General features: G+C 53.9%; 1 protein-coding gene across 6 annotated transcripts in view; it reads left to right on the top strand.

The window, feature by feature from the left end:
* Positions 1-25,817, top strand: part of RABEP1 (rabaptin, RAB GTPase binding effector protein 1) — a 90,301-nt gene that overhangs the window by 59,087 nt on the left and 5,397 nt on the right. For all 6 annotated transcript variants that reach the window (XM_044248869.1, XM_044248871.1, XM_044248868.1 and 3 more), the window contains 8 exons: positions 2,843-2,978; positions 6,700-6,878; positions 8,741-8,872; positions 11,963-12,430; positions 13,406-13,510; positions 14,945-15,061; positions 20,645-20,743; positions 24,073-24,213. In XM_044248869.1, coding sequence (XP_044104804.1) covers positions 2,843-2,978; positions 6,700-6,878; positions 8,741-8,872; positions 11,963-12,430; positions 13,406-13,510; positions 14,945-15,061; positions 20,645-20,743; positions 24,073-24,213 — 1,377 coding nt within the window. The remainder of the gene's footprint in view (positions 1-2,842; positions 2,979-6,699; positions 6,879-8,740; positions 8,873-11,962; positions 12,431-13,405; positions 13,511-14,944; positions 15,062-20,644; positions 20,744-24,072; positions 24,214-25,817) is intronic.

Here is a 25,817-nt window from a genome sequence, read left to right as displayed (position 1 = left end):
TCTCTGCCTACGTGTGATTTCTGTCTGTCAAATAAATAAATAAAATCTTAAAAAAAAAAAAATAAGGAGCTTGGGAGGAGGCAGGTTGCCCCGCCTACCAGACGTTAAGACTTACAGTGAAGCCACTGTCATTCAGGTGGCTTGTTCCTGGTTTGGGGACAGACTGGGGACCAGTGGAGCAGAATCAAGAGCTCATCAGAGCCGTGTGTGTGTGAGTTTGGTACGGGATGGCTCGCCTTGCGCAGCTGCGGGCAGGAAGGGATTGTTAAAGCATAGCCTTTTCAGGGGCACCCGGGTGGCTCAGTCGCTTGACTGTCTGACTCTTGATCTCAGCTTAGGTCTTGTTCTCAGGGTCATGAGTTCAAGCCCCACATCGGGCTCCATGCTGGCTGTGGAGCCTACTTAAAAAAATAAGTACTCTTTTTTTAAAGAGAGAGAGAGCATGAGTTTGGGGGGAGTGGCAAAAGGAGAGAGAGGGAGTCTCAAGCTGACTCCACACTGAGCAGGGAGCCTGATGTGGGGCTTGATCCCATGATCTGAAATCATGACCTGAGCCAAAATCAAGAGTTGGGCGCCGCTACGTAGTTTTAAATATGGAATAAATTGAAATTAGCTTCCTACCTCATACTTTCCGAAAATTAATTTCAATGAATTAAAGACCAAAGATTGTAAATCTTTAAAACTTTTAGATCCTAAGAAAAGATATTATTTGGGATAGAAAAACATTTTAAAATTTTTTCAAATTTAGGGAGCATGAACAAATATGAACAAGAGTGGGGGAGAGACAGGGGAGGAAGAGGGACGGGCAGGCTCCACGCTGAGCTCATGGGGCTCGATCTCCCAACCCTGAGATCATGACCTGAGCTGAAAGCAAGTCGGATGCTTAAGGGACACCACCATCCAGGTGCCCCCAAAATGCTTCTTAAATCAGAGACAGAAATACTGGGAAAGAGAAGTTGGACAGATTTGGCTACACTAGAATATAAATCTTCCTTATTAAAAGATGCTTCAGTGGTTGCACAGAAAGGGTGTGGGCTGCTCAGTGCATGTGCCTGACAATTAGTACCCAGAGTCAGTCAGGGCCGCGCAGTCTGTGAGGGCTGGCCGTGGACAGACCAGTAAAGCACGCGGGCGAGCCGTTCAGCCGGGAGGGAAGAGAGGCGTCCCAGAATGTGGGAAGACCTCGGCCTCACTGCGAGTCGGGGAAGCATGAGCGAGGGGGATGCGTTCGCAGCCTCTCCAGAGTGTAAGAGTCGCCAGGCAGATGGGTCGCGTTTTTCCGCCGTGGGAGTGTGCAGACTCTCCCACTTTCAGCTGCCGCTGTCAGGTTGGAGACTCACGTGGCAGCCTGGGGTCCTTGGGGTCGTCGTTCCCTCCCTTCACTTTGCCCCACGTTGCTGCTGTACCGTGGTCGTCTGTAGAGTAGCTTTCTGTGGTCGGCCCCACCATCCAGCCGTCACTTAGTTTCCTTCGCGGATGTCATTAACTACTCATTGATCCAGATACTTAGCCAAGAAGCAGCAGCAGACGGAGTTACTGGCTGGGTTCCACCGTTTTATGTCTGCCCCGTGGACTCCTGTTGTCGTTAGCTTGGTGCCCACCCCCTGCGGTCGTGGGGACACGCTCACAGCGGCCCGCACCCATCTGTGGTGCTCACAGACCCCTGCGCGTCCCATGCCGGCTCCCGCGGCCCGCTCAGCCTTTGCCCACTGCTGACCTCTTGTGTTAATGGTCTAGGAGTACTGATGCCTGAAAACAGGTCAGCCGGCATGTTCACACTGGGGGAAATAGGAAGTTAAAAGGCATGAAAAGAACTTTGAAAGTGAAATTAGACATAGCCATTTGAAAACATGGACATACATAAATGGCCAGAATTTTGGATGGATAATATATAAGACAGGGTAAAACAAGTGATTCACACTCTGGGGCAATACTATTTTATTTTGGTTATAACCATTTCAGATGTTAGACTATCTTGTTAACATTTGAATATTACAGTTAAACAGAAATAAGGCATTTTTTGAAAGGAGTGATTTTATTTATTTATTTATTTAAAGATTTTATTTATTTATTTGACAGAGATCACAGGTAGGCAGAGAGGCAGACAGAGAGAGAGGGGAAGCAGGCTCCCTGCTAAGCAGAGAGCCTGATGTGGGACTCAATCCCAGGACCCTGAGATCATGACCCAAGCTGAAGGTAGACGCTTAACCCATGGAGCCACCTAGGCACCCCTAAAAGACGTGATTTTAAAAAACATTCACACTGGCCTTCAAGTTAGTGTTTATCACAGTACGAGAGTAGTTATTTTTCCTATCATGACTTCCTCTTTTTTCCATCCGGTACGTGTGTCCATGAAGATGGGCCCTTTTCATAAATTCAAGGCATTTGGAACTACTACGCCAGAAGTCAAAGAAAAGCACATTTACAAGAGTGTGGCACTACTTGCTATCTTTAGGAATTAACTACTGTTTAAAGACTCCTGCACGACACAGTGTTACTGAGAATGTGACGAAATGGGTCCAGGCACATGCTGCTCTGGGAATGCAGATTAGAGCTGGCTGTTTGGGACACGAGGGACAAAGCTGTTGCACGTCTTCTCCGTTCTGTACTCACTTGGCAATACGATTATGGAGAACACCACTATTAATCATGTTGCTTTCCTACTTTTCTATAGCAACTATGTGTTTGTAGTGTAACTAAAAATTTCAACTTAACTTTTAAAATTGCACATAAAGCGTAAATAGACGTGTCAATTATTTTCCAGCACATCCAGAACTTACCAGCATATCTGCAGCAGAAAGTGCTGTTGGTTTTCGTTTCCTAGAACTGCATTTTGTTTCAGGTTAAGGAGCTGAATCATTATCTGGAAGCTGAGAAATCTTGCAGGACTGACCTGGAGATGTACGTGGCTGTTCTGAACACCCAGAAATCCGTCCTGCAGGAGGATGCGGAGAAGCTGCGGAAGGAATTGCATGAGGGTGAGCACGGGTTCTGTGTCTTTCTAGTCTCATCTCTAAGGAAAATCGGTACCGATTACAGCCAGTAACAAATCCCAGACTCCAGCATAACGGTGATGCACTTGAATCTTCGCGTGTGGCTCGCATGTTCTCCTGAGCGGCTGGAGCCGTGAGGGCCCCTCGAGATATGTGGGCTGTCAGCAGCCCCTCTGTCCTCGAGGACTCCGGGCATGAGCTCTGGACAGAAAGACGAGGGCTGGAAGCTCTTCTTAAATGGCTTTTGCCCCCAGACTCTCTTTGATGGAGGTGGATCAGCAAGAGTGAGCGTGGACAGAGGGCAGGTGGTGTGTTCCGGCGGCCTCAAGTAGTGTCCCTGTTTGTTAAGGACAGTTTTGACCTCCGGCCTTGGTGGCGGAGTTCCACAGAAATGGACTCTGTTTCCTCTGGCCTAGGGTAGAAGGCTTATGTTTCGCCATTAAAATATAGTTTTTTCTTTCTTTCTTTCTTTTTTTTTTTTTTTTAAGATTTTAGTTATTTGTCAGAGAGTACAAGCTGGTGGAGGGGCAGAGGGGGAGGGAGACCCCCACTGAGCAGGGAGCTGGACCCGGGACTCGATCCCAGGACCCTGAGATCATGACCTGACCCGAAGGCAGACGCTTCACCAGCTGAGCCCCCCAGGCGCCCCTTCCCTGGGGTTCTTAACCTTCTTGTGTCACGGACTCCTTTGGCAGTCTTGTGAAACCCTCTTAGGATTCTGTTTTTAATCCCTGAAATAGAAAATACAAAAGAAAACCCGTGCATTATGAAACAGTAATGAAAATGTAAGTGACTGATCTTCCGGTACAGTAACACGTGTGCCGTTCTGTTGATGCGCTCACGGCCAAGGTTTGGTGGTGGAAGCAGTGCCGAGCGTTGGGGCTGTGTGGGGGTACCTGCAGCCATGGTGTGGAGACACGGCAGTGGCTCCGGCTTCCGTTGGCTGCCGGGTCGCAGGTGCTGCCCTCCTTCCTGGGCTGGGCTGGGCTGCCCGTACTGCGGGTCTTTACAGGAAGTAGTACATTTCAGGGAGAGGTTAGTGGTCACACACATCTACCATTTTCCTCCTCTAGATGCATGGACTCCTGAGGCCTTGTGCGTGTTGTGGGTTGTACCGGGAGCCCCTTCACAGGCGAGTTTAGGACTGGGTGAGAGTCCTGCGGTGAATACTGTCTAAGTCTGTCAGGTGCTGAGGGACACAGAGCCGTTCCGTCGGTAATTGAGGCTTGCATGTTTGGGGTTTTCCCCCCAAATAGTGGAAAGGTGAAATTCTGTAAGCCCACAGTATTATTTCTTAAAATGTTAGGAGAATAACCCAAAGTTTGAGCAGGTCTTTGGTTTTCAGGAAGCGCTTTTCAGATGTGGTGCTGCATCAAAAAGACACGCAGACTCTGAGAGCGTCCAAAGAAATAGGACTTTCTGTTCAAATGACGTGCCCCAAGCCTTCCTATCTGGAAAGTATCTGAGAAGTTTCATTAATGAGCAGGGCATAATTTCCATCTGGAAGCACACACCAAAACTAGTGCTTAATGGAGGAGAAGGTACAACGCGAGCAGCCGTGTGACTTACAGCCCGAATTGGGAGAATTCGCCAAGTTAGTGCTGTCGCCTCCCCGGGACCGGCTTTCAGGTGCACTGGGAGGGGACCATGCATGGGTGGGCTTCTTGAAAGAAGGTGTGAAGGGGGGCTGTGACCGACAGGTGGGTTTTTGTCCGGTGGCCAGAGACGAGCCTGATGTTCAAGGCCATTTGCACGTGCTACAGCAAGGTCACGTAGTGGGAGAAATTTGTTCAGCAAAGTTAGGATACCAGGGGCAGGGTAGAAGTGGGAGCCAGATTGTGGCTGCCTTAGGCTGATGGCTTGGGATTTACCAGACGGGCGGGAAGGAGCTCATGAAGGGCTTTGAAAATGTTTTTCTTTGGGCTTCCTGCCCAGTGGGGAGCCTGCTTCTCCCTCTGTGTCTGCCTCCCTCCCTCTCTCTCTCTCATCAATCAATCAATAAATCTTAAAAAAAAAAAAAAAAAGTTTTTCTTAAATAACAGCTTTATGGAGATATAATTCACATGCCATGAAGCTCACTCTTTTAAAGGCTACTGTACTCACAGAGCTGTGCACTGTTGTCACTGTCTGATTCCACAGTTTCCCAGCAGGACATTCTGTCCTCATTACTCATCACTTCTTTTTCTCTCGCCCTCCCAGCCCTCGGCAGCCTTGGTCTGTCTATACAGATTTACCTCTTCTGGACTTCTGTGTAAATAGCATTATACAGTATGTGGCCTTGTGTTTGGCTTTCCTGAAGGGCTTGAAACTTGAGAGTGATCATACAGATTTTGTACTTAAGAAGTCCGTTGGACAGCGGTGTGGAGGGTAGGCCAGGGCATGAAGACGAATGGCAGGACACGTACCAGTTGTGTGAGTCGTGAGAGCTGGTCTGAGGCTGGTGGCGGGTGAGGGTTGTGTCCCCCGCACCGGAGGGAGCTCGTAGCTCCTGTCACGGGGGCGGTGGGTGGGGTGAGGCACAGCAGCCGCAGTGGCTGTCTCTGGTTTCTGGCTTGAGTGACTGGGTGATGCCACCCACCGGTTCGTTGGTACAGGATGGTCAGGCAGGGGCCTGTGGGCCGTATCCGCTGATACAGAGAACCTTCGCCTTGTCCTGAGCCATCAGAGCTGTGTGGGCTCAGGAGGGACATCTGGGTAACAGACTTGTCAGAGTGTCTCTAAAGACACTGAATCACGGTTACCATTCTTGTGGCTTTCAGAGCAGTGTCTCCCAAAGGGTGTTCCCCAGAACTGCCCCTGTCACGTGAGTGGCACTGTGGAGAGGACTTGGTGTCAAAGGAGTTGGGGAACTGCTGTGTTCTGTATCCTCCTCCAGGAGAAGACAGGCACGAGCACAGGTGCTGGGCTCAAAGTCCTGCAGTGAAGGACCCTGTAAAAATTAATCTAAGCAAGGTTTCTAATACTCCCTGGGCACAGAAATCCTTTTCTCACGTGTCACTGTTCCTGGGAGCACACTTTGCGAGCCTGTGCGAGCGGACGGCTGCCCTGTGTCCGGTCGCCGGTGGCCCCTCGGTGCTTGTGCGCCGCGGAGTTCTAGCTGAGGCGGACCGCTGGCCGGACCTGGTCTAGGGGCCCCTGTTCCAGCCGTTGCCTGCCATTAAAACCCGGTGTTTCTCAGTCGCCAAACTATGGAAAGAACCAAGATGCCCTTCAACGGATGAATGGATAAGGAAGATGTGGTCCATATACACTATGGAGTATTATGCCTCCATCAGAAAGGATGACTACCCAACTTTTGTAGCAACATGGACGGGACTGGAAGAGATTATGCTGAGTGAAATGAGTCAAGCAGAGAGAGTCAATTATCATATGGTTTCACTTATTTGTGGAGCATAACAAATAGCATGGAGGACAAGGGGCGTTAGAGAGGAGTAGGGAATTTGGGGTAAATTGGAAGGGGAGGTGAACCATGAGAGACTATGGACTCTGAAAAACAATCTAAGGGGTTTGAAGTGGCGGGGGGGTGGGAGGTTGGGGGTACCAGGTGGTGGGTATTATAGAGGGCACGGCTTGCATGGAGCACTGGGTGTGGTGAAAAAATAATGAATAATGTTTTTCTGAAAATAAATAAATTGAAAAATAAATAAATAAAAACAACAACAACAACAAAAAAACCTGGTGTTTCTGATTGGGGGTTCCCAAACAGTGTGTCATCTCTTGGAGCAAGAGCGACAGCAGCACAACCAGCTGAAACACACGTGGCAGAAGGCCAATGACCAGTTTCTGGAGTCGCAGCGTCTGCTCATGCGGGACATGCAGCGCATGGAGGCCGTGCTCACGGCAGAGCAGCTGCGGCAGGTGGAGGAGCTGAAGAAGCGAGACCAGGTGAGCCATGCTGCGGATGCGACCCCCGCCCCCTCACAGGCTTCTCCCGAGCCTGCGGGCCTCCGTGCCCTTCCCAAGTACAGAGTAGCTGCGTCGGGAGGATTTTGCGTCGGGGCCTTGACTGCGGGGAAAGAACTGCTTTAGCCTTGGTCCTCTTTGGAAGCTGCGGGACACAGCGGTTCACGGTTCTGAGAAGCTCTTTCTCCGCAGTTCTGTTCGGTTCTCCCGGGCCACGGGATTGTGTGTATCCAGGTCCCGTCTTTGGTGACGTGGCTCTGAAAGCCTCGTTGGACGGTGACGGCGCGGGATGGTGAGCTGCCACAGACAGGATTCCCGAGGGTGCCCGGAGAGCCTGCGTTCTCCTTACCTTTTGAAATCCTGTCTGAGACACACGAGCCACACCCAGACACATCTGAGGTCGCAGATGCTTTGTTGTACACACGAGGGGATGGAGGAGACTGTCCCAGCCCCTCCCTTGGAGGAGCACGTGCATCTGTCGTCTGGTCTTCGTGTGGAGGACGGTCCTCCCGGGCATGTATCCGCGATCGGAAGTGGGTGTCTGGTTGGTTCTAGTCGGCACAGAGTATGTGGAACTTGCTGTCCTCGGCCCTGCGCTGGAGAGCTGACACTCACTCACTGCCGGGGTGGACACACTGTGACGGCCTCGATCCCTGGCCCCGTCCCATGCTCAGACGGCCTCGCGATCTGTGTTCTTTGTCTCTGACAGTGGTGTGTCCCAGCCTTGCCGGGTGTTGCGCGGGAGCAGAGATCTCCTGCGGAGAGCCACGTGGGAGCTTTTCTCGGTGCCATAGATGTTGTTCAGACTGCCTTATAGGACTTAGGTTGGATTTGGGTTCAAAAGTTTCATCCTTTTCAAAATTCCAGTCTTCTAGTTGTGACTCCTCCTCTTCTGGGTGTGCGGACACAGCAAGCTCAGGCTGAGGCTCCGGACTGCTGTCCGTGACCACAGTCGAAACGCTGCCGCCGCTCGCTGAAGGCCGCTGTTAACGCCTGCCAAGGTTTTCCCGTGTGTCCGTGCATGCTAAGGCTTTACCTCTAAAGCTTCTGTCCTGAGCTCTTGGAGCAGACACACTGACGTGCCCCAGCTGCGGCCTGGACTGCCGGCAGATCTGAGGTTCGAAGCCTGTGTCCCCCTCTTGCCATACCTGCCCTCTTAGCCACGGCAGGGCACTGGGGGTCTCCTGTGCGCCTGCCTCCCTGTCCTTGGAGCTCCGCCCCGCCCCGCCCCCGATTGGCAGACTCCCTGGTCCGCTGACTCTTCCAGAGGGGTGCCAGTAGAGGTGCTTCTCGGCCCATTTCCCCTGCCCGTGCAGAGCGCATGGCGCTGCTCCTGCAGAAGCTCATGCCCCCCCACCCCTGCCCTGTGAGGTGCCATGGCCGTGTCCCCACGTGCCAGGCTGGGGCGGGGGGCACTGAGGGGTCTGCTCGTCTGGTCGTGCAGCAGTACATGAACTTCAGCCGTTGCTTTTGCGTCTCACGTGAACTCGCCCAGGTTTCCAGGGGCTGTGCCCGCCCGCATGCTGCCAGCGTCGGCAGGAGCGTCCGCGTACAGCCCTGGGGCCCCGTGAAGGAGGGGCTGTTTCGGGGTGCTTTCTCTTCACACGTGCTTCTTGGAAGCCGTTTCCTGGTTTCTCCTCCAGGCCAGGCTCCGTGCTCTGGGCCCGCGGTGGGAAAGCATTAGGACTGAGGTCCTGACGCGGGGGCACAGTGAAGAGCCACCAGCTCCCGGTTTTCCCTCAATTCTCTGCACTCTCTCTGTGCTCGGAGCGGCCGCGGAATGAGTGAACCGTGAGTTGCAGGTTACCGGGGTGACGTCCGTATCTGTTTTCCTTAACTTTTAGGAGGAAGATGAGCAGCAGAGATTTCACAAGCAGAAGGACCCCGGCCGAGTGGACGCGGAGGAGGAGGGGAGAGCCCCGGCGGCGTGTGCTTTACCGCATGAGGAGCCTGCGGCCCAGCTGTCAAACGAGGAGGTAGGGTGATGCCGTCGTCAGGGTCGCCGTGGCCACGACGTGACTATGTGCGTGCGGGCGCGCAGGGCCGAGCATCCGAGGAGATAGAGAGGAGACGTGTGTCCCCACGTCTGCGAGCCAGCAGGGAGTGCTCTGGAGACACCGGGTCCTCTCCTTGTGCTCAGCGGCTTAGACGCTCTTGCTTGCAGCGGTTCCTGGATCAGAGCAGGAGAAGGGGACTGCAGGGCCGCCTGCTGGATCTTTTCGGGGATGACAGTAACTGATGCTGGTGCTTTGGGTTTTTCTCTAGAAGACGATCTCATTTCCCGAGTCACCAAACTCCCCACAGCACATGCTTGCACGTCAGCCGGTCTGAGGCCGTGGGCTGTGAGGACAGTGGGTGAGGCCGGGGCGGCGGGTGGAAGAGGCGGGTGAGGTGGGGAGCCCCGGGCATGGAGAGTGCTGCTCCCGTGGCCTTGGGGCCTCTCGCGCCCTCCCCGCGGCAGCCGGAGCCTCTCCATCAGATTTCCTGTCTGCCGGCGCCCCCAGCATTACTGTCCCCTTCCCTTATGGGCAGTGCAGCTGCAGCCAGGCCTCCCTCCTCAGAGCACACGGACTCCCGTGACTGGGAGTCACCTCCTACTGCTCGCCGTTCCAGCCACAGTCACCGTCCTGTTCTGTCCGTGCACTGGGGGCTGCCCTACCGGGCTGCCTGCCCTGCTCACTGACCACTGAGATCCTCCCTCTCATCTTCAGGACGCAGGCTGACTGTTCCCACTTTTAGGGTAAGAGCGAAGGCCCCCAGCCTCTGGGCCCCCAGAGTGGCACAGAAGGGCCTTCACCTCTGGGTGACGTTCAGTGCCTCCCATGCTCCCTGCATCCGTACAGCCAGCCCTGTCCCCCTGCCCCGAGCTCATGTGCCTCGCACCCACTGCCCCCAGCCCTGCCCCACCTCCCGGCCGGATCGGATCAGGGTCTGTTCCCACTTTGAGGGGTTCAGTGTGTCTGTGTGGTTGGCACGTGGACGCTCAGCCCTGTGTGATCTGTTTCCTGGTCACTTAGGTTTCCATGTTTATGGGTGGCTGGACGTCAACGTTTTAAAAATACCCCAGTGCACGCTGACAAGGATGATGTAATTGTTTTTCTGCATTCTTTGTTTTGGGTCGGACACTGAGAACCACTTGGCCTGATTCTGCTGTGCATTTTTTAAGTGGTCAGACTCCCAGGAGAGTGTCTCAGTTTTTGGGTACTGCCAAGCATTATGTGTTTTTTGTATGCAGGAATGTTTGAAAATGTTTCAGACTTTTCAGAAAATATTTTAGCAGGAAAACAGGAAAGGGAGACTTGTTAAAACATACAGTGAAGCTTTTAAAAAATATTTTGATTCTGTCTTCGTTGGTTTGTAGTTTATATTGTACATAACGTTATTTTCTGACATTCGAAGTATATTTTAGGTTTTTGGATCTGATCTTTTACGCTTTGTGGAAAACACTTGTATTGAGGCTCATGATGATTTACTTTCGCCTGTTGATGTGAGGTTCATTGTGGCCGCTTCAGAGACTGAGTTTTTTGGCTAAAAATGATGAAAATTTGTAGGGCCTGATATTTTCTTTTGCCTGATGCGTAGAGGATCTTTTTCTCACTATAAAAGCAAAGTATGTTTGCTGTGGGAAATGTGGAAAGTACAGAAAAGTCTTGCGAAACAAGGATAGCTTCTGGATAGTCCCCCTGCCCAGAGGTGACACCGCGTAGCTCTGCTTCCGTTTTGTTTTCTGTTCCCAGAGTTAACGTGTGTTGTTTCTATTTTCACTTTTTAACCATGACCTATATTGTAACTCTCCATAATGTTTTATGTAAATTTTTTCCACTTTAATTTGTCTTGGAGGTTTTGGCACATCAGTAAATGTTTTCCCACAAGCGGTATTGAATCGCTGGCATGCAGAGGCCCCATAATCCCATCCTGGTTGATTTGTGCCCAGGCCTGTGGGTCCGCGCCATTGGAAGGAAAGTGTGATGTTGCTCATAGTGTCCCTAGCAGCGAGTCATGCACACCATGCAGAGCCATGTGCAGACGCAGCAACGCTGGGTCACGAGGCAGGAGCGGGAACGGGGACAGCATGGGCCCCGGGCATTGGGGACTCGGAGGGCAGGTGCGGGATTGCGCAGGGCGGGCTGGTTGGGGGAATCCCAGTAGACTTCGGTGCAGGGTCTCCTCTGTTTCCCCACGCCTGGCGCCTGGTCGATTTAGGGTGGGGGTGCACTGGTGTGGGGCAGTGAGGGCAGGTAAAGGAGGCGGCTGGGCTGGACTTGGGATGGGTTGGGTGTATGTGCCAGGCGTGTTCTTAGGCGACTTGTGTATTAATCGGAGGACTCAGGTGGCTTGGAGGGCCAGTCTCTCTCTGGCTGGCAAGGTCCTCAGAATGGGAAAAACATCATAAAACATAGAAAACAAAGAAACAGGATTAACAGACTTCACGTGCTCATGTCTCCTGCCAGCGTCCGATGTCATTCTCACTGCTGCCCTCTCAGGCTACTCCTTCCTCTGTCCAGCCTCAGCGCGGACGGAATTGGTGTTTCTTGGGGCCCTGGCCTCAGCAGCCCCTCCGGTCTGTAGACCCTTTGTAGGGTTGTGAGCTGCTGCTGTGACTTTAGTTCTCATTGCAGCGGTTAACTCTCCAGCCTCTTTCTAAAGCCTTCTGCTCCCTATGTTGGGTGGGCGTCTCCCCGTGGGCGTCCCCAGCACGGAGCTCCGGGAGTCCTCCCCCGACTCCCGTCTGGCTTCAAGCCCACACCTCAAGCCCCCGGAGCTCTCAACCCAGAGCGGGAGCCTGCCGTGTCACGCTGTGCGGTGTTCTGTCCGCCTGCTCACTGGTGCACTGTTTCTCATGAGCTGCACATGTGCCGAGGTCGGGGTTTGCTCGCAGCTGTGTCCTGAGCGCCTGGCTTGGGCCCAGCACACAGAGGTCATCGGTGAATGTCCCAGGACTACGGAGGGAGCACACTGCGGAGTGGCGTGTGTAGTGTGTGGCAGGTGCGTCTGTGATGCGCTCGCTCCCGTCTTTGAAGTGGAGCGCGTCGTCTGACTTGGCCATGTGTGTTGTCACGTTTCAGGAGCACCTGGACAGCGCCCATGGCTCTGCGCACTCGCTGGACGCGGACTTGCTGTTGCCGTCTGCAGACCCATTTGGCAAGTCAGACGCAGATATGTTTAAGGATGGACTCAGGAGGGCGCAGTCTACGGACAGCCTGGGGACCTCCGGCTCGCTGCAGTGCAGAGCGCTGGGCTACAACTGCAAAGCAAAATCTGCCGGCAACCTGGATGAGTCGGACTTCGGGCCGCTGGTGGGAGCAGACTTGGCGCCTGAGAACTTCGACACGGCGTCCCTTGGGTCGCTGCAGATGCCGAGTGGGTTCATGTTGACCAAAGATCAGGAGAGAGCCATCAAGGCCATGACGCCCGAGCAGGAGGAGACCGCGTCTCTCCTCTCCAGTGTCACCCAGGGTGTGGAAAGTGCTTATGTGTCCCCCAGTGGTTACCGCCTGGTCAGCGAGACTGAATGGAATCTCCTGCAGAAAGAGGTGAGCCATCCTCCTTCTTTTCTCCCGCTTGCTCCAGCTGTGGGACACCCGGTGGCCATGGGATTGTCCCTTCACTAGATGGCCCTGAGGTCCCTGCATGCACATGTCAGACTTCTGCCCGAGTCCCGGGACCGACTGGCTGATCGCTCTGGCTGTGCGGCACCCCACCGCCCCCAAGTGCCTCCCCGGAGCGGCACGCAGGCAGCTTCGTGCTGGAGGAACGTGCTTGCTCTGCCCTTGTCGCCAGTCTCAGTGTTCTCCGAGACCCCTTCTGTCGTCGCTCCTTGCGATCTCGTCAGCAGTCCGTGCGTGAGTGCACATCAGTAGGGGGCAGACACCATGGGAGGGAGAAGAAGGCGACGTTTCAGGAGGTTCATTTTCCTCTCGGGCGTGTTTGCAAACTCAGAGGGACGAGTAGGAGCAAACTTGACGCCTTGCACAGTGGCTCGCGGGTTCACGGGGCCTGTGTTCTAGGGACATGGTCCCCGGCTCACAGGTGAGGGCTTTGTCTCAGGCCACAGGGTCGTGCAGGTTTTCCCGGTGACCGTGCGCATGGAGACAGGGGCCAGGTTCTCGGATTTGCAGCGCTTTCTCTCTCAGGGCCCCGTCTCTGGAAGGAGCGGTTGAGCTCTGAGTGGAGCTGCCTCCCTTGGTCACACGAAGGACGTGTAGCTCACTGGCCGGCAGCTTGAGCTTGGAGCGGGGGGAGTGGCCCATGGGCGCTGGTTCCCTGCCTGCAGCCCCTCATGGACGGCGTGCGGCTCTCGGCCTTGGACTGTGGCCTCTTGCTCTCCTGCGGCGCGGTGTCTCAGGGCCCTGGGCATCCTCTCGTGCTCGTGTTGGTGTCCACTGTGTCAGAACCCCACCCTGTGTTACCATAAATCCATGACGACGTTGTTTACCCTGCCCGGGCTGTCTGGGTAGCGTGGGTGGAACGACCCGTGCTGCCTGACGAGGGTCATTTTGGTGCCTCAGGTTCATAACGCAGGGAACAAACTCGGTCGACGCTGCGACATGTGCTCCAACTACGAGAAGCAGCTACAGGGCGTTCAGGTTCAGGAGGCAGAGACCAGAGACCAGGTGAGCTGCACGCGAGACTGGAGGGCCGTGGCGTCCTTCCCCCGGACGCGCGGAAATAAGGGCTCCCTTCTCCCTTCGCTTGGGGACATACATCCGTGTGACCTCCGGTACGCCCACTGCATTTCGCGGGGGGCACACCAGGACCTTTTGTCCACACTCCCTTTGCTCACCAGCTTCTGCGCTTGGCCGGCCAGGCTCTTGGAGGGGCAGCGGCACCCGGGGTCCCCGCGCCTGCCCCTTTGCCCACGGCGGCCCGCTGCTCAGGAGTGGCCCCGCAGAGTGCCTTCCTGCGGCCGGGACCTGCTGGGGTGGGGGGTCGGGCGCTGGTGCTGCGCCAGCCAGAAGCTCCCAGGCGCATCCTCTTAACCCTGTGTGGGCTCTTAACTGCTGTTGCCCGCTTCTTGTCACAGACTTGCTGAGCGGATGGGGGCGAGTTCTCAGGGGCACAGAAGTTGAGACCTGATGGATTGTGTGTGGGGATGGGCAGGTCCCTCTCCAAGCAGTGTGTCTGACGGCGAATTCTTTTTTTTTTTTTTTTTCTGACGGCGAATTCTTGAGGACACTTAGGGAAGGGGAGTCTCCAGAGAGTGGGCTTGTGAGAGGACGTAGGAGGAACAGATGATTTTTTCCTTCTTTTTCCAAATTATTTGATTATTGTAAAGATTGTTTCTTTAGTTGTGTTAAAATTAGATAAGCAGGTTAGGAGAACGGCTTGATACGTCCAGATGCCACCACCATTCATTTCCTCCGGGTGCGCTGGTTCCCATAGATGTTAGAAACACTTTCTAGGGACGCGGGAGGGCCTCGCCGTGCGCTCAGGGAAGGTGTTGCTCGAGCTAGGTGTGTTCTAGAGCCAAAGTGAAAATTGGGAGAAGAAACGGAAGAGGGTGTTAGGGATAGGAGAGGTGCACAAAGGAACACTTAGGAAGGGGAGCACTGTGTTCCGGAAGCACGGCTGGCTCGGGGCTGTGTAGGGGAGCAGGAGGGGAGACGACTCTGCAGAGGGAAGGCAGGGTGAGGTCATGGGGAAGCGCTGCTGGTGGACGGCACATGATTTCTACCCTGAGGGCCTTGGGACGCCTTTAGGAATTCCAAGTAGGGAAATAACACAGTTTGACTTTGGTCTCACAGAAGGTGCATCGTGTTAGCGTGGGTGCAGGTGGGAGGCAGCGGACAGAGTGGAGTAAGGGCCCCGGCATGCGGGATGAGACGGGGAGCGACCTTCCCGCACGAGAGCACATGTGCGAGGCCGCCTGCTCAGCCCAAGCCCGGCACTGCCCTCTAATGCTGCTGGCCTTTCTGAATGGACAAGCACGTGCTGTTTCTCGGGAGGAAAATAGATGAGCTCTTTAAAGTCTCTGGAGGTCGGGCCTTCGTCTTAGTGCACGAAGGCTTCCGTGGAGCCACGTGTTCACCGGTGTTTGCCGTCCGCAGGTAAAGAAGCTGCAGGCCATGCTGAGGCAGGCGCACGAGCAGCTGGAGACCACGGCGCGGGAGCGGCAGCAGCTGGAGGCCGCCCTGAGCCGCAGCGCCCACGATGCCGGCCACCAGGTACACGGGCTGATGGCGCCGTGTGGCCACGGGCAGTGGCTCTGAACCCCAGCCCTGGTCTCTCGGCCGAGACCCCGGGGAGTCAAGCTCCCTGCCCGAGCTTTCTGCGGCCGGCCCTCCGGAGCTGGGAAGTGCGGCTCTGTGCTCCGTGGCTGTCCGCGGGCTCGCATTTTCTACCTTCAGCAGGTTTTCCTGCTGCACACGCAGAGCTTTCTGACGGGAGTGATGCTTTTTATTTTATTTTATTATTTCTTTAAAAGATTTTATTTATTTGTTAGCGCGTGTGCATGAGCGTGAGCACAGGCAGAGAGGCAGGCAGAGGCAGAGGGAGAAGCAGGCTTCTGGCTGAGCAGGAGCCCAATGTGGGACTTGATCCCAGGACCCTGGGATCATGACCTGAGCCAAAGGCAGACACTTAACCCACTGAGCCACCCAGACGTCTCAGGAGTGATGCTTTTTAAGTTCTTACTGACTTCTTAAATGTGTAACACATAAAAAAACTCAAAGCTTCCTGGACAGGCCTGGCATGCCCATGCTCCTCTCCGCAGAGCCCCATCAGGACGGGAGAGCCGCGTGCGAACCTGCCTGCCACAACTGCCCCCACCTGACTTCAGACACCGTCCGACACGTGTATTGTCTTGTCGTCTTCTGTGTGGCATCGCGATGCTCTTCCCTGATGCGGGAGCGGTGGGTGCTTCCTTGTGGTCATCGCACACTTGTCCTGTATGGGTCCGTCCGTCTTTCTGTCAAGACGTGCATTTGGGTGGCTTCCCGTTCTGCAGTGTTAGAAGTAATTCTGCTTTGAAATTTCCATGTGGGGCTGGTACTTCTGCTGGTGTCCACCCATAAGGGCCGTGACCGGCTCGGAGCATTTGGAATGCATGCGGCGGATGACAGCGGGTGACAAGGCCAGACCGTTTTCCACAGTGGCCGTCTGCATTTAGGCTCTCGCCAACAAGGCACAGGGGATCCCTGTGGGCCTGTGGTCGTGGCAGGTGATGCTGGCGTCTCACAGGGGCTGCGTGTGCCTTTCTCCGAAGACCACCCAGGTTGTGTGGCACCAGTCCTGTTTCTTGGCCTCTGGGATATCAGTGCGTGTGTGTGTGTGTGCACATGTGCGCGTGTGTGAGTCCTCTCTAGTCTTATGCTGATTGTCTGTTGGATTGTCTAGTCTCTTTATCTGATTTTGGTTATTTTTCTGACTTGTTAGAAGCTCCTTACATAATCATACTAGAATCTTTGGTGACTTGTGTGGCATGTGTCTCTCATATTTTGTGTTTCTGTTACTTATTGGTGCCTTGTGATGAACCGAAGTTCTTGATTTTCAGGTATCCAGGTTTATTGACCTTTACGATTGGTGATTTTTGTTCTGTTTTTTAAAACAGTATTTTCTTGGGGCACCTGGATGGCTCAGTCAGATGAACATCCAACTCTTGATCTCGGCTCAGGTCGTGATCTCAGGGTGCTGGGACTGTGTGGGCTGTGTGCTCCCTGCAGAGTCTGCTTGGCATTCTTCCCCTCCCTTCTTTTCCCCCTCTGTTCCTCTCCCTGCTCATGTGCTCCTCTCTAAAATAAATAATAATATATTTTTTTAAATGAGTATTTTGTTACCCTGGCATTATAAAGATGTTTTTACATTATTTTTCTAGAAGCTTCATTGTTTATAGTCACGTTTATATCTAAAAACCCATCTAGAGCTGATTTGATGTAGTTGCACAGATAAAGGTGAAATTTTATCTTTTCCATATGTTTAGCCGGTTCTTGTACCATTTAGTGAAAAGACCCCCATTGTCTGCCCCGCAGGGTCGTCTTGTCGCTCGCCTGGTGGGTACGTGCCTGTGGCTCAGGCTTAGTCTCTGTTCTCTCCGATTAGTTTGGCTGCTTCTGTGCCAGATTCTCTGCTGTGATTCACAGTAACCTTTTCACCTGCTGCTCTTTTTAAAGGGTTTTTGTTTTGCTGCTGGGAGCCCTGTTTTCATTCATGTCACAGATGCTTACCTTTGTCTCATGCAGTGTGGTTCGCATACCTGCCTCTGAGCTGTCAGGTCATCGTGGGGCTGGCATGTGGGAATTCCTTTCCTTTGAGAATTGCTCACATTTTCCTGATTCTCTCCGTGTCAGGTGCTTTTAGATTGTGTCCTGGAATTAGGGATTTTTTTTTAAGATTTTATTTATTTATTTGTCAGAGAGAGAGAGAGAGCACAGGCAGACAGAGTGGCAGAGGGAGAAGCAGGCTCCCTGTGGAGCAGGGTGCCCAATGTGGGACTTGATCCCAGGACGCTGGGATCATGACCTGAGCGGAAGGCAGCCGCTTAACCAACTGAGCCACCCAGGTGTCCCTATGAGGGATATTGTATCGTGAGACTCAGTGTTCTGTTAACGTGATCAGGTTCCGTTAGCAAGTTCTGTCTCACCTTGGGTGACCGGTCCATTTCTCGAAGCCTCTGCAGAGCCTTTGGATGTGTTCACTTGCGGATTGCTCAGTGGTGGGTGTGGGGCTCGCGCCGGTGGATGCCCTTTCTCTAGCGCCCATCCCCAGAACAGCCCTGCGCCCCCGCAGCTGGGCGGCCCTCCTGTGGGGCAGTCGGAAGTGGGAGATCCCCATGGGGACCATAGGTTCACCCCCCGAGGGGTTGCTTTTTCCTCTGCGGACTTCCTTCCCTTGACTGCTTTTGCTTATTTTTTATTTTTAGTCTTTGGGTAGCTTTTGTATTTATCCAGAGTTTTTCATTGTGATCAGCGTGGAGAAAGGCCGCCGTGAGCCTCATGCATCTTGGAAGTCTGTACTCGTCTATATTCTCGTCTGTCAGATCGACCGTCTTACTCCTACCTTCATCCAAGAAGGGTGCTTGGCCGGCTGCGGGCCTGAGCACGGGGCTGCTTGTCTCTGGCGCTCATCGCTGTGGCGTCCGAGTTTCTTGTAAGAAGTCTGTGGGTGTCTCACTGTTGCTCCTTTAGGTGAAATGTTGTTTTTTCCCCTGGCTGTGTTAAGGATGCTCTTTGTGGCTTTCGTTTTCAGCAGTTTCACTGTTCTGTACCTCGGTGTATCTTTTTCCTCTTTCTGCTGTTTAGGGTTCTCAGGGTTTCTTGGATTTCTGGATTGATGTCTTACACCGCAGTTGGAATATTCTCAGCCATCATGTGTCCTTTACAAACTTGCTTTTACGGAGACATTACCTACAGCAAGCAGAAATCTCACGTGTAAACTTGGATGGATTTTAACGTGTGAAAGATGTGCCAGGGCGGTCCTCACCTGGATCGGGACAGGGAACTCATGTCGCGGCATGCCCTGTTGCGCAGCCACACTGAGAGGCAGGTGGGCTTCTGGCGTCCCGTACCGTGGGCTGTGCGGCGTGGCCTCAACTGCGTGTAGATGGAAGCCTGTCATCTGGAGGCTCTGTCGGGTCCTCCGTCTGGGAGGCTCCTGCGCACCACGGGGTGCGTCCGTGGGGAGATGTTCCTGTGCGTCTGTGCCGGGGAGATGGCCCCGTGTGTGCGATCCACGGTGGAGGGCGCAGCGTCGTTTCTGGCTTCTGCGAGCACTCGCTCTCCTGCACCCCCGCGTGTCTGCGCCGGACGCGCGGCCCGGCTTCTCGGGAGCGGCCTCCAGCAGGTGCAGGGTCTCTGTGAGGGCCTCGCATTCGCCCTGCTGGCTCTTTGCCTCCACGGCCGCACCTCTGCAGATGCACATGTTAGACCCGCATGTGGCCTCTCCGTGGCTTTTTAAGGCTTTTCTGTATTTTCTAACGTTTTTGTCTTTGTTCATTTTCTTCAGCTCTGTTTTACATCTCACTCATTTTTTCTTCTAATGTGATCTATTAAAATGCATCCACTGAAATTTTTATCTAAGACAGTTGATTTTTTTTTCTGTTTATCATATTCTTTTGGTTACTTTCTGTTTTCCCTAGTTCTCCAGTAGGTTTAAATTTTGCCTTTTAAATCTCTGGACAGGTCAGATACAGTCTTTCTCTAATAATTCCCAAATCTGGATTCATTTTAGATGTGTTTGTATTACCTCTGTTATTATTTATTTTTGTTTTTATCCTATCTTTTCTTTGTGCATTTTTACTTGAGTGCTAGACATTATATGTGAAAATGTTGAAAAAATATAAAACCTGGGTGGCTTACTGAGTTAAACATCTGCCTTCAGCTTAGATCATGATCTCAGGGTCCTGGGATCAAGCCCTGAGTCAGGCTCTCTGCTGAGCAGGAAGCCTGCTTCTCCCTCTTCTTCTTCTACTTTTGTTTCTTCTCTGTCAAATAGATGAATAAAATCTTAAAAAAAAAAAAAAGAGGGGCACCTGGGTGGCTCAGTGGGTTAAGCCTCTGCCTTTGTCTCAGGTCATGATCTCAGGGTCCTGGGATTGAGTCTGCCATCACCATCGGGCTCCCTGCTCAGCGGGGAGCCTGCTTCCCCCTCTGCCTCTGCTGTTCCCCACCGCTCCTTCTTTCCCTCTCAAATAAATAAAACTCTTAAAAACAAAAACAAAAACAAAAACCATTTTCCTGATGAGAGGCAACTAGTGGTCCTCACAATCCCAGACCACTGTCATCCAGTTACAGGAATGGAGAGTACATAAAGGTGTGAAGGTCGGGTTAAAGTCTTCCCTTTTCCTTGGTGTCACCCTCTGGGGACCCAGTCCTTGGCTCCTTTTGCATCATGGGTTCTGGACTCTCATCTCTGCCCCCCTACCCTGGGGCACTGAGCTTTGTGGTGTCATGTGTGTTTCTTTCGGAACCAGCACGTGCTTCTAGGGAAGAGCTGTTGCAAATGCCGCTTGACTCTCCATGTGTCCTCTATCTGGTCCGGGGTTCTGTGTCTTTTTTGCCGTCTCCTCCAGGGCCTTCAAGTAGTTATTGTTCATATTTTATCTGGTTTTCCTAATTCCAAATAGGAAGGTTGGGTCTCCCGGTCTGATCTGCTGTTACTGGGAGCATATAGTCATGTTTTCCGTGTCTAAACACATGTGTGTTGTTGTATTTTATCATCGTTACGTACGTATTGTATCGTATGTTGTATTTTATCATTGATACGTACCTATCAACGTTACATCCCAACTCTCCCCGAGTCTCACAGGACCCGTCTCAGGAACATTAAGTCGAAGGGAGTTGAGAGTTCAGTGATGTTAATCATGTGTTTATTGCTTTGAAGTAAGTCATCTTGAAGCCTGAAGCCAGTTCAGAGAAAATCTATTTGTCCTTTACACTGTGAGTGGTTTTTTTTGTTTTGTTTTGTTTGTTTGTTTTTTTAGTTGACAGAGTTTCAGAATTTTTTATTTTTTTCCTAAAAGCTCCTTACAGGGTACTGTGAGTAGGCCGCGTGGGTTGTCATCCAAGTCGAGAGCCCAGTAGCGCTGTTCGTGCACAGTGGTGTGCAAGCCCGGGCACTGCCCCTGCTGCCCGGTGCGGCGGGAGGGCTGAGGTCCCGCAGAGGCACACACATCTGCGCCATGAGTGGTGATGACTAGTGGCAAACGAAGCCAGCATCAGCTCTGAGTGTGAGATAAGCTGGGGCTGCGAGGGTTCCTGTCAGAATCGTCAGCTCCCTAATGATATTGTCCGTGTGCGCTTTTGTCTTTTAAGATCTCTGCACTTGTCCTGAGAGCCCAGGCGTCCGAGAGCTTACTTGAAGAGTTACAGCAGGGCTTTTCCCAGGCAAAAAGGGATGTTCAGGAGCAGATGGTAAGTTGACATTTAAGTTAGCATGAACCATGTTGAAGAGATTCCTTTCTTGTTCTGTTGTGAGACCCTCTTTGCTGGGACTGTCTCCTTCGCCCAGTGGCCCTGCTGTTCGGCTTTCCAGGGCTGAAGCAGTGTCGGTCATGGACGAGGTTACATGAAGACCCCACTCCTTTTCTAAACCTGCCTTCCAACCAAAACCACTCGGACCTTTAACTTACTGTCCTTTTCTGACTTGGGCAGCCTCAGTAGGGTGAGCTCTGGGCTGCCGGTGGGCTCAGATACGAGGTGGACATTGAAATCCCCCACAGCCCCGGTAGCTGGAGCCTTCAAACCGTTCCATACCTGCCCCGAGCAGCTCCCTGACCGAAACCAGGCTCCCGGGGCTCCCGGGCCACTGACACGGGCACCATCGCTGCGGTGCTGCAGGGGGCCGTCTGTCTGTCTTGACGGCTGGGGCGGACAGCTCCTGGAGGAAGAGCTGCTGGGAATCCTGCAGAGTAGTTCCTGGGACCAGGCCTCCTTCCCCACTGGGCCGGCTCCATCCGCCTCTGCTTCAGTTTCCTTGAAGCTGGAACCCGACGCCGATGGCCCTTGTAAGATGATGGCCGAGCTGGCAGAGCCGGGGTGATCCCAGAGCCACCTCGCGTCCTGCTCGGCCAGTGGTGATGGGGGAAGGCCTCCGGTTGTCTGGGCACAGCAGTGCTTTGTTCTTGGCTGGTGTCGGGTCAGCGTTTGAGCGCCTCTGGAGCTGGTCCCGAAATACTAGCCCTGGGCTCTGGAGCATCTCATTCTGACCCTTGACCACGACTTTAATACCTTCTCGTCGATCAGAGGGTACGACACGGTAACTGTCAGTGCAAAAGCCGCTGCTAATGCTGACAGCATTCCAGCGTATAGCTCCTCTCTCCTCTGTCCTCCCTCGTCTCTGCCTGCTTGTCTTCCTCACACATTGGCCTGCGCCCCCTGAGTGGACGCCGCTTAGAATGCGCGCGTGGCAGGTGACCAGAGACGTGTTCGAAGGCAGGCTGGGGGCCCGCGCTCCATCTGCTGCCTGACCCCTTTCTTGACGTGACCTGCACAGGTTCTTGGAGTGAGGGAGAGAGACCCCGTGTCTTTGCCCCTTCACACAAGAGCTGCTGTGGCCATGCCTGGGATCTTCGCGTTCCCCCAGCAGCGTCTGGGAGCACGTCCGTCTCCAGCGGCTTATGGAATGGACACTCCTCGCATCTCCAGTTAGCATTCCCAGTTGTCAGTGTTGGGCCGCACCTGCTCACACACTGCTGAGGCTCCTCCGTCTCTACCATCTGTGTGTGTGTGTTCTGAGCCACCTGGAAATTCTTCGCCGATACTGTGCTGCTCCGGAATATTTGAGCACGCGTCACCCGAGAGCGGAGGAGGGGTGCTTCTCCTCCACCACGGCACTGTTCTCGTACCCTTAAAATGGGACCAGGGTCCCCAAAGCGCGTGGTTCTTCATAGGGGCGGTTTTGGTTTTTTATTCTGATTTTTTGGTGGAAGAACCAGTCAGGGGTAACATACTGTCTTTTGCCATCTTGTCACTTTACTCTCTTTTAAGTCTCTGATAATCTAGAATAGTCATCTACCATTTTGGTGGTGGTTTTTTTTGGTTTTGGTTTTTAATGGTCGTCTGTGACATTAGCAATTTTGCAGAGCCCAGACCAGCTTCCCCCTAAAATCACGTGTCGGATTATTCCCATGCGATTCGATTCAGATTAGACATCTGGGCACGAGCAGCACAGAGGTGCAGTGAGTCTGTGGGGCACTCTGTGGGGCAGGGAGTTGCTGTGTGGCGGCCATCACCTGGTTAGGGCGGGGGCACCATGGTTTCTGAGTGACCGTGTAGTGCCACCAACAGCAAGAGCATTGAGTGAGTTTCCATGATTCTTTGTAGCACTTCTTGCTCTTAGAATGTGTCTCAGCTGAGGATTCGCAGTGCACCTGCTGTGTTTCCAAAGCTGCTGGAGTTAACTACTTCCTTTGTGGTTATGTTACCGTTTCCATGCAGGGTGAGCTCCCTTTGTGTCTGTCCGTGTGACATTTTTGGGTTTCCCTTTTTTTCTTTTTTGATTTACTTTTTTGGGGGGGCATGCAACATGGTTCATAAAATTATAAAAATGGATAAATGTTCATACTTCTTCCATTCCCTATTCCTTTCACTCCATCCTGCCCCCTCCTGTGTAGGATCATTTAAATATATTTTTGGTGTATCCTCATGCTTTTCTCTTTACAAAAGTAGTAGCTATACCCATGTTATTCTTTCCCCCTTTTCATGTCCCAGAGAGAGTGGGATGCTCCTATTTTGTGAAAGGGCTGAAGGGGAGCATAAGCCCAGTGGTTTCAGACCTGCAGATAAGAGCCGCAGAATGAACTGAGATTGATGTGTGACCGCGCAGGCCTGCCAGCAGCCTTCGACCTTCCGGATGCTGCAGTCCCCTTCTATGGGAAATGACCTTGAGCCTCTCCCCTTGGAACTGCTCTGTCCTGTCATCCCTGCTGCCCCCGTCCCCTATCTTAGTGCTTGTACTCCCCTGGGGTTGTTGCTTTGCCGAGCTCTCCTCCCCTGCACTGTGAGCTTGTCCAGGCTGGGCTCCGGCTTTCGTCTCTGTGTCCCCCTGCGCAGTGCATGCCTCACGTAGAGCCGCCGTCGCTAACGGAGTATTGGAGCGCACAGTTTGTGTTTACACACGTGCGCCGGTGAAATGACCGGGTAAAGTTAGCAGAAGTCAGATACTTGTGTAGAATTTCATCATATGCTCAAAGTAGCTAGGATAATTTTTATAACAATTCAAATCCTCATCAAATACCTACAATTATATGGTGCATCAGCGTGCAAACACACGTGGGCGCTGGTTCTGTTTTAGGAACGAGCTGCTCAGGTGTCCCATAGTTCCAAGCAGGGGTCCTCCTGCCGACTGCAGCACGCATGGCCGTTGGGCCGTGCACGGGGACCCTGAGCTGACTGTGTAGACGTGGACTCTGTGCAAGGGAGCCAGTGCTGCTCGGCTGTCCCGGCTGGTGGGGAGATGGGGTCGTGCGGTGTGTGCTCCCATATGTGCTCTGTTTGAGTGAAGCCCCAGCTGCAGGGCCTGGGGCTGCAGGGGAGTGGGGAGGGGTCATGACGTCTCTGCTGCCCTTGGAGACCGCAGAGCACGGGCTCAGATGCTTCTTCCTGTCTGCGTCCTCGAGACAGAGGAGCCCCTGCGGGTGACATGGCAGTCGTTCCGAGTGTTCCCGTGTGCCCAGCCCCCGCTGCTTCAGCCCGGCGTCTCCCGGCTGCAGTGGCGGTGGTGACTCTGGCGTGTGTTGCAGGCAGTGCTGCTGCGGTCGCGGGAGCAGGTGGCAGACGAGCTGGCCAGGCTGCAGAAGGACAACGACAGTCTGCAGGGGAAGCACAGCCTGCACGCGTCGCTGCAGCAGGCGGAAGACTCAGTGCTCCCGGACACTCTGGAGGTACCGTGTTTCCCCGTGCTCAGGAGCAGGGACGCACGGCTTCTGAAATGGCCGCTGGCTGGTTCTCACGCGCGACAGGCCGTGCAGGTGGAGCGCGGTGAAGCGTCGAGCGTGGTGGGGCCAGTGGCTCTCGGATGCAGCCCCATAATTTCAGAATGTGTGCATCACCTCTGGAAGACGCCTGGGCCCTTCTCCCCCCACCGCCCCGCCCAGAGCACCTGCCGAGTTCCTCTCTTCCCGGCATTGCCCTGCCGTGCTGTGCACGGCTGGGACCCTGCGGTGTGGGCGGTGTGTGGTCCTTCACCGCCGCAGACCGTTGTCCACGGTCACCGCGCCGCACAGCCGCGTCCGAGTGCCCGCCCTTGTCTTGGCCGCGTGGATGTTCTGTTTACCCGCTGGCCTCTGGGTGGGCATCCGGGGGGTCTCCTCATGCACACAGCTGAGGATGATGTTGCTGTGGACGTCCGCTGCTCGTGTGGGTTTCTCTGGGAGACATACCTTGAGGTTCAGTCACAGGGCCTGTGAGAGCTGCACAGTGATTGCATGAGGCTTTCTCCTGTCCCTGCTGGTGCCCGTCCCCACTGGTCTCCGCCTCCTCTGGTGCCTGTCCCCACTGGTCCCGTCCCCACTGGTCCTGTCCTGGCTGCTGCCCGTCTCCACTGGTCCCTGTCCCTGCTGGTCCCGTCCCTGGTGGTACCCATCCTCGCTGTTGCCTGTTCTCACTGGTCCCCATCCCCACTGGTTCCATCCCCGCTGGTACCCGTCCCCGCTGATACCTGTCCCCACTGGTCCCGTCCCCTCTGGTACCTATCCCTGCTTGTCCCGTCCCCGTTGTCCATCCCCACTGGTCCCGGCCCCGCTGGTCCTGTCCCCGCTGTCCTGTCCTGGCTGCTGCCCATCCCCTCTGGTGCCTGTCTCACTGTTTTACTCCAGCCGGCGTGGCGGGTGGGGAGCAGCATCTTGTGGTTCTCATGTGTTCCGTGCCCGCGCAGTGGTAGTGAGTGTCTTCCCGTAGTTTATTGGCCATTCGTCTGTGTTCCTCAGAGAAAAGTCTGTTCAGATCTTGGGCTCATTTCTGAGTTGGGTTATGTCTTTTTTACTGTGGAGTTATGCATGCTTGGTCTAGACCTAAGCCCCTCACCAGAGCAGCAATTTGCAGAGCCCCCAGGGAGCACTGTGAAAACAGAGGGTGAGGAGGGCTTGCCGGGCTTGGTTTTCTGTACCAGCCTGGGGAGTGTGAACGACACCTGCCATCCTCCTGCCCTCACTTAACTTCACCGACACGTGGGGTCGCTTCTGTTCCTCTGTCATTGGACGGATGTGGGCTGTGAAGCTGCCCGCTTCCCAGTAACACTCGTGACCATCTCCCATCTGGGTCCCAGGCGGGCCCGAGATCAGGCGGGCCGGGTGCGCTCGCAGCCCCGCACCGTCCCCACCCTTGTGCTCCCCACCGGCAGGTCCTTCAGCGTCAGCAGCTGCCTGTGAGGCCAAGCCCAGGAGGTGCAGACAGTATAGGCAAGGAGCAGTTGTTACTTGTGAGATCTTTTGTTTCCATTTTTTAAAAAAAGAACTTACAATAGTTAACTATCTAAGTATCAACACTA

The sequence above is a fragment of the Neovison vison genome, chromosome 5 (assembly GCF_020171115.1).
Source record: "Neovison vison isolate M4711 chromosome 5, ASM_NN_V1, whole genome shotgun sequence".
Classification (NCBI taxonomy): domain Eukaryota; kingdom Metazoa; phylum Chordata; class Mammalia; order Carnivora; family Mustelidae; genus Neogale; species Neogale vison.
This window is presented reverse-complemented; position numbering and strand designations above follow the sequence as displayed.